The 8,404-nt window shown below is 44.8% G+C and overlaps 1 protein-coding gene across 1 annotated transcript in view; it reads left to right on the top strand.

The window, feature by feature from the left end:
- DOCK2 (dedicator of cytokinesis 2) overlaps positions 1-8,404 on the top strand; it is a 370,198-nt gene that overhangs the window by 78,381 nt on the left and 283,413 nt on the right. The window contains exon 25 of the mRNA XM_023528646.1: positions 780-897. Within this exon, the coding sequence (XP_023384414.1) occupies positions 780-897 (118 nt within the window). The remainder of the gene's footprint in view (positions 1-779; positions 898-8,404) is intronic.

The following is an 8,404-nucleotide window of genomic DNA, read 5'->3' as shown; positions in this document are numbered from 1 at the left end:
ATAAGTTCCATATTACCTGGGACCAAGTATGTTCCCATTGTGTCCCCACTGCTCTTCACATTTTCACACATTAAGTAGATGCTTAATAAGTACTTCAAAGAATGGATGAATGCAACGAGCTTATTTTTGAAAGCTGACAGGGGCTATAATTTTGTTTCATCGCTATTTTTATTTTCATTCTATTTGGGAAGAACTATCTTCTTTTCATGTCCCAGACTTGTTCTAACCCACAACTTTTCATAGCTTCTTAAAATTAAGGATTTTTTTTTTATCTTAAGACTTATCATAAAGCATTGCTAAGCATCAAATATTAGTAAATAAAATGGTATGGTAATGAAGTGAGGACCTGGTTTTAAACCCTTGTTTCTTTGACCGCCCTGTAACCTTTTCAAACTCTGTAACCTTGGGAAAGTTAGTTAACCTTACTAAATCTTAGTTTTCCCACTTGTAAAATTGAGATAAGTATTGGATCTACCTCACAGAGTTGTGAGGTTTAAATGGCATAATTGTTGTAAAAGGCAAAGCCTGTGCCTGATACATAGTAAATGCTCAGGGTTATTGGTGTTTCTTTCAGATTTTCACATCTCTGTGGATACTATTAGTATTCAACACCAACACCAACACCAACTACACGTATTTATTGAAGCCTTACTCTGCACCTGATGCTCTGCCAGGAATTATGGGGTGGGGGGACAAGGGAGCTGAGAGTCGGGGGAAGAACTCTAAATGCCATGAGGAGGGAGACATTGGTCTAACTGGCTCTCCGTGCTCCCGTTTTTCCTGCCCTCAGCCAACTCCTTTATGAGTTCTACACCTGCATCCCCCCTGTGAAACTCCAGAAGCAGAAAGTCCAGTCCATGAATGAGATAGTCCAGAGCAACCTGTTTAAAAAGCAAGGTGAGTGCAAAGCATTCTGGGCAGGTGGGTGGGGCCATAAACCCTACGTACTCCGTGTTCCTCACGTGCTTGGCAGGGCAGAACAACCTGCCAGTTACTAAAACGGCAACAACTCCTTTAGTCTGAATAAATGCAAAAGTAGCTGACAACTTAGACGTCAGAATCTAAACTGATTTTAGGAAACATTAGTTTGCATTGTCTGTCTCTCCTGAGAAGGTTTAATTAGATGGTAAATTTGGAGTGAGATACTTCAGGTCATTCTGCTGTGAGGTTTTTCCCCGTATGGTTTATAGTTTCAACTTGAGAGGAATTAGGTGAAGTTCTTTTCAGTAAAAAGACCCTATAATGCAGTTCTCAAAATCTCAAGTGCAAGAATCTAGAGAGCTTGTTAAAACCTGTCTTGAGACCCATCTCAGAGATTCTGAGTAAGTAGGAATTAGTTTTCTCTTTTAGTTTTTAAAAGTGTAAATTATTTTTGAATAGGTGATACGTTTACATGGATCAAAATGCCAAGGCATGAAAGGGTGCCGCATGCGAAGGGTCCCTCCAGACCTGTGCATAGCCCCTCAGATCCTGTCTCTAGAGGCAACCAGCAGTTCCAGTTGCTTGCGTTTGCATCGGGGACACTCTGTACATACGCAGTCAAATGCAAATACAGCAGGCCCTTGAACACGCGGGGGTGAGAGGCTCCAACTGCCTGCGTCTTCCAGAATCCGCATGTAACTCAAGTTGAGCCTCGGGATATACGGATTCCCAACCACGGAGTTGCCCTTTAACGACACGGGTTTGAACTATGAGGGTCAACTGAAGTGCACGGGTCAATTGAAAAAAAAATCTATGTTTAAGTGGACTTGTGCAGTTCAAAACCATGTTGTTCAGATGCCACCTGTATATTTCATCTTTTCCCCTGGTCATCTACTACTATTATTACTCAAATAGGAGCATATTACACAACTGCTCTGTGCTCGCCTTTCCTCACTTGGTGGTATTTCCTGGAGAACAGGGCATGGCAGCGGGTTTGGGCAGGAGTTGTGGTCGAGGTTCTAATCACGCAAACTGATCTCTGACAACCACCAGTCCTCTGACCCCTAGTCCACTGTCAGGAGCCCTCCGGTTTTGAGCTCGGTGAGCTAGATGGCCGCATCTTCTCATGATACGAGCAGACAGAACTGAGGAGTCGTTGTTCACCGTCCACCTCGTCTCCAGCCACACTCAGCACTCCTGACATCACGCCTGTCTGTGAGGGTGAGAGCAATGACTCTCGAGGATCAGCAACGTTTTCCATAGCCTAAGATCAACCTTTCCGATTTTAAATTCCTCTCTACCCGTACTGGTGTCAGTGATAAAATGAAAAGGAAAATATGCAAGGAGCAAGAGGTCTTAGAAAGCAGAGGATCAATCATCACCCAACTAGAACTTATTCAGCGTGAAGCTTGAATATTTATGTAAATTGCCTGGTAATTACAGAAATATTCAGGAACCACTTCACTGCAAAGATTTTTTTCCCAGTGCGTAGTTAACGTGGCACATGCACAATTGCTGTCAGAATCCCTGGAGTTAAGGATAAGAGAAGGACTTGTGAAGAACAGTGTTCTTGTGATTTTTATATTCATGTCTGTAGTATGCGACAACAGATTAATGCAATACATATATGGTTTGTTTGTGTAAGGTAACTCGTGCAGTGTGATTAGAAACTAATCCTGCTAAGTCATGTTGTATTTCTTGCAGCATTAGATTTTTTTTTTAAGTGAGCTTTCTGTGGTTTTCAAGTTCTGACTTCCACATCAGAATGAACTACCCTCACTCTAAAAGCTTTGAAATATGCCTGCCCCTTCCTGCCCTGGCAGTTCCTTCTTGGATTTCAGGTGGTATCACTGTAGAGATGAATTGAGTCCCGTCCTAGGGCCGTGACAGGGATGACTCTAACTGCATGTGGTGCTGCACAGGCATCAGAGAGCAGGGCTGCTTGGCTCACCTTCATTGTTCAGAGCTGCCATCCTTGTCAGGGGCCCCGCTTAGCATCAAGGCCAGGTGGAGTGCTACACCGTCCTGGATGGGGCACGTGGTGTCAGTTCCAGCCTGCTGGAAGTCAGTGTAATTCCTTTAGTGGAGTCACATCCCATGGGCTGGGTGGTGTCCCCTGAGGGTTAGCATAATCACAGGTCAAGCTGGACAGCTGCTTCTCACCAGTCCTGCTGTGTCTCTGAGTTTCAGATTCAGTTAAAACCCTATGATTAATATTAACAGACAGAAGGCCAGCCCAGTGTTGTGCACAGTTACAAAAGAAATGCAGAATTCTGACCTTTAATACATACAGACACTACAAATAGGTGAACAGAGGGTGCTTTGGGGACCCATTTTAAAGTGGAGGTAATGTATGAACATCCTCGGCTCACAGGTGAAAGCAGTATGCTCTTATGCACAGCTTAAGGTAACTCTTTCTACTGTTTATTTGCTAAGTCAACTCTCTTCCCAAAATAATCTCAAGGGGAAACTTCAGCTCATCCCCTTTCTCAAGTGCTCCAGTTCCAAATGAATGCAATCCAAGTTCATATATGCTTCCAGGGGGTCTGTGGCTCTTGGGTGAGCATCTCTCTTTATACCCTTCAATAAGGTGCGTTTGATCCCTTGGCCAAGTCTAAGCTATAATGAAATCCCTCTTGTTCTTCTGTCTGTGATATGTCCTCTGCCTCAGGGATATGATTTGCTTTGAGCCTGTGCTCATTTAGCTGCCAGATGTGCATGTTGCCTGGGATGTTGTCGGTGACACGGCGTGTACGCCCAGCCTTGAACATTTGTATTGGCGTCAAGCAGAGGGCAGAAGGCTTTTAGGCACTTTCTGAAATGTTGGCAGACTATTCTGTTGGCCACTCTTCAGGACAAGTCTATGGAGAAGGGGAGATTTACTGGTTAAGGGCACTGGTTTTTGGGTCTCACCAGGCCTCGGTTGGATTCTTGATTCAGTCCTTTATCAGCTGTGTGATGATGGCAATTTACTTAGCCTCTCTGATGCTCAGTAAGTTCATCTGTAAAATGGGGGTAGGGGGCATCTGTCTTAGACTGTTGCTGTGTGGGCTAATGAGACAGATAGTGCATTTAAAGTGCTTATCTCAGCTTAATGTCCCACACGGAGCGGTTGCTGTTGTTACTGGTGCTGTGGTTATTATTCCTGCTGCTCCGTTCCTTTTTTCAACTTCAATCCTGATCTTCAGATTTCTTGCAATAAGGGAGTCCCTTCATGTTTGATAGTGGCATGTAACTCTAAGCCGAGCTTCCTTGTTTCCCTGGGAGCTACGTGTTTTCCCTCAGAGTCTGAGAAGCGCAGGACTTAATGAATAAAAGGGTTTGGGTCTGTATGTTTTTCCCATTCTGGCTTTGAATGGTTTCTCCAGTTTTTATTTCACTTTTCTAGAGGTTTTTTTTTTTTTTTTTTACAGAGGGCCCATGCTGTGGTTCCCTGGAAGAAGAGGTATAGATCAGGGAGAGCTGCTTATGGTTTCTCACGTAGTTGTTTACCTTGGTGCAGCCTCGATGTAGTTACAGAGTTAGCGGTAACTGACAGCCATCTTGTAGGACGGTTTGCTCCTTGGGCTCTTTTAAAACACACACGCGCACACACACACACACAACACAACACATACTCATTCACTTACCCCCTTTGCTCTCATGGAGGCAATTAGCCTCAACTTTTACTTGATTTGTGATGTTTAGTAAATGACCTAATCCTTTTAAGTCTCAATTTCCTCATCTGTAAAGAAGAAATAACCACAGCATGCATCTCACTGGGTTGTGGCTCAGACACAGTGGCATAATGTGGCTTGTTAGTCTGGAGTATGAGGGAGTCAGGAGTCACCAGCAGCCAAGGTCTCACAGGGAGTGACTTGCCCTGCGTGAATGACTTCAGGGTTCAGTGAGAGAACAGGGAAATCTGTGGAGACTAATTTGCCGTCTTCTCCCACCCAAGTTCAGACTTGCCTGGTGGTGACGATGGGAGAAAGGATGGATAGATAGGCCCCGAAAGCTCTGAGGGGAGCCTGCGAGGAAACCAAACCTTCTGCGCCTTTGGAACAGATTTGTCCCTGTGAGAACCGAATCTCTAAGTAATGTGTCTTTTTAGTCTGATGCTAATCAGATGCACCATCTGGTTCAGTGTAAACTGCTTTAGCATCCACATTGCTCGTTTTTCTCAACTTCCAAAACAAACAAAGAGGGAGGTTTGGGGGAGAAGAGCGAGAGCGAGAGCACAAAGACAGAGAGACAGAGAGAGAGAACGGAGACAATGAGATAGAAAAATAGACAGACAGAGGCAGAGAGAAGGAGAGAGACAGAGAGAGAGAACAGAGACAAGGAGATAGAAAAATAGACAGACAGAGGCAGAGAGAAGGAGAGAGACAGAGAGAGAGAACAGAGACAAGGAGATAGAAAAATAGACAGACAGAGGCAGAGAGAAGGAGAGAGACAGAGAGAGAGAACAGAGACAAGGAGATAGAAAAATAGACAGACAGAGGCAGAGAGAAGGAGAGAGACAGAGACAGAGACCAGACAGTGATCTGGAAGTTATTTCAATGTTCATTTTCAGCTAGTGGGTTTTTCTTTGGAAATTTTATTGAGAAGTTGTTCTCTGAACACAAAGCATTCAGTTTTCCCTTTATCGAGACTTAGCTTCCTCCTTTTCCCCCTTTTTACCTGTTGCCCACAGTATCCGGAGCTGCTGAGACCTTAGTTCACAATGGGTTGAACTACTGTGAGAAAGGGGTCTAGTGCCATAGGGCCAGGGACTCCAACCTCCGGGTTGTGGCTGGTACCAGTCCATGGCCTGTTCAGAAGCGGGCTGCACGGCAGCAGATGAGCGGTGGGTGGGTAAGCTTCATCTGTATTTGTGGCTGCTCCTCAGCACTAGGCATCACTGCCTTGGCTCCACCTCAGATCATCAGGCCTTAGATTCTCACAGGAGCACCGGTCCCTGGTGCCAGAAAGGTTGGGGACCGCTGCCGTAGGGAATTATTCGTTTCTAAAAGAGTAGAGGCAAGTCCTCTCCCTGCAGCAGTTGTTGCTTTCTTGATGAGTTTATGTAACATCTCCGAGCCTCCAGGGCTCCGCATCTGGAAGATATGAGTAGGAATGTTGCTGTTAGAATATGGACTTTTGATTTAGGCAATCCTCGTTTATGATCGCGCCTTGGTTACTTATTAGCGATGTTCCTCTAAACAAGTAACCTCCTTGAGCCTTGGTGTCTTTAACTACAAAAATGAGATAATGTTTGTAAGACAACTAGCAGAATGCCTGACTCAGTTGCTGCTCTTTTAAAGGTATCTATTATATCACAATAATAACCACAATAATAATAATAATATCAACAGTATTTTAAAAGGAGAGATATATTAATTAAATAATTTAATTACATTAGGTGCTACATAGGACATATACATATATTCTTACAACATTTCAATTACATAGGTATTATTACCCCTATCTTGTAAATGGGGAAACCGGGGCCTGGAGGGCCAAGTAACCCTCATCCCAATGAGACCAAAGGTTACACAATGTATTTGGGTACGAGTGTACTGGGCTATGTGATGCTGGGTAGCAAATTGATCCCCAAATCTTAATGGTTTAACAGTGCAAAGGTTTATTCCTTTCTTGTGTAAAATCTGATGAAAGTCATATGTCTTTTGTTCCCTCCTGAAGCTACGTCATCTGGTACCCATGGCCTCTCTGTAGCAGGGAAGAGAGGGAGACCAGGAAACACAGTTGCTCTAACTTTCAGCCTGAAAGTGACACCTACTGATTCCATCCACAGTCCATTGGCCAAAACCCTTCACATGTTCCCAACCTAGCTGCAAGCGAATCTGGGAAGTGAAGCAACACACGTGGAATATTTGACAAATACCCTCTCTGTCACTCACAGGTAGTGTTAGAGCTGGATTCAGGACACAAGTCATTTGAATAACGAAACCCATCTTCTTTCTACCATGCCATGCTTTATTCTCATAATAGATAAAAAAGAGAAGATAATGTCTATTTTTTTTTTTTTGTTGGAAATGTTTTCTTCTCTGTATAAGAAAATGTGCCTCACATTCTTCCTGAGGGATTTTTTTCTTCCATCCCTCACTCCCTGCCCCTGTGCTAAGTGCCAGGCCACTCTGACAACTGTGCACGGGGACCTTTGCCTGGCCAGGAGACGTGATTTGATGCCAGTGGTTGCTGTGTCACTGTAGCTTTTCAGAGCACAGCTCTCCTGCAGCAAGCAGCCCTGTAAGCGGGCCAGGGTGTCTACACCAGCCGGGGAACTAAAACTGTCCTGAAGGAAAAGGCAGTAAGGGAACAAGTCCTCTTTTTCCCAGGGTGCATGCCAGCCTTGTGGCTGGCTTCTCATCTTTCCTGGCACCATACATGCCCTTCTGCAATTCTCTTCTTTGCATATACTACCTGGAACACCTTCTACTGCCTCCCCATTCCTTTCCCCCACCCAGACACACTAGTAATTTCTACCCTCTCTAAGACCCAACCGAGGCATCAGGTCTGCAGTGAGTCCTCCCTGATGTCTTAGGCATTCCAGCTCAGACCCCACTGCAGGCCAGGCTCTGGGGAGGGAATGGAGACGCGACTACTGCAGGCTGGAAGAGTTTTGCACCATGCTCCATGTGCAAAGATGATGAAGCTTCTTGTTTTTGTTCGTTCATAATCTAATCTAATCTTGCTAAGTCTCCATCTCACTTTGTACCGTGACAGCTTAAATTTTTTCAATCAAGAATATCTTGTGGCTTCAGATTTAACCAGTCTTTCTGATTCAAAACGGTCCCCTCCCCTCTCCAAATGGCTTCTGGGACTGGGTCCCACCGACCCAATTAGGAAAGGAAAGAAAGATTCTGCCTTTGGCTTTTCCTACAATCTATCAAAAATGGCTTTCTCTGGGACTTTAGTTTAAGGAGTGTTAGGACACACATGTCTTGTGTCTTCAGGTCTCAACATTAGGCAAAGGGACCTCTGGCCCTTCCTCTCCCTCTTCTTTTCTGAAGAAACCTTCCTCATCTCTCTTCCCGGGGGCTATAAAAGTGAACCAGCTGCCAGGGTGCCTGACTGATAGGAAGCTTAGTAGGTTCAGAATGTTACCCTGGATTGACAAAGGGGATTAAAGATGGTCCAGAACCTCTGAGCGGGAGCTCCCTCAAACTTTAAGTGTGCTGGGGGAGATTGTTAAAACTGTAGAATCCTGGACCCTACCCAAAGATTCTGAAGCTGAAGGTCTTGGAGGGGGCCAGGGGCATGCCTGATATCAGCCCTCCAAGGGGATTCTGATGTAGGTGGCCCCTTGACTGACCCCTCTCTAGTTGGAAGCATAGCTCGTGAAGCCTGAGTAGGGGGAAGGAAAGCAGTGTGGGCAGAGAGAAGTGGCTTCCACAGCACATAGCACCAACTCGTATTGATACTTAAGATTTTATTCTCTCACTTGTCTGTTTATGTGATTGTCTCTGCTGATGAAGTGAACTCCTTATGGATAAGGGAT

This window comes from Pteropus vampyrus, unplaced genomic scaffold (genome assembly GCF_000151845.1).
Source record: "Pteropus vampyrus isolate Shadow unplaced genomic scaffold, Pvam_2.0 Scaffold30, whole genome shotgun sequence".
NCBI lineage: Eukaryota > Metazoa > Chordata > Mammalia > Chiroptera > Pteropodidae > Pteropus > Pteropus vampyrus.
This window is presented reverse-complemented; position numbering and strand designations above follow the sequence as displayed.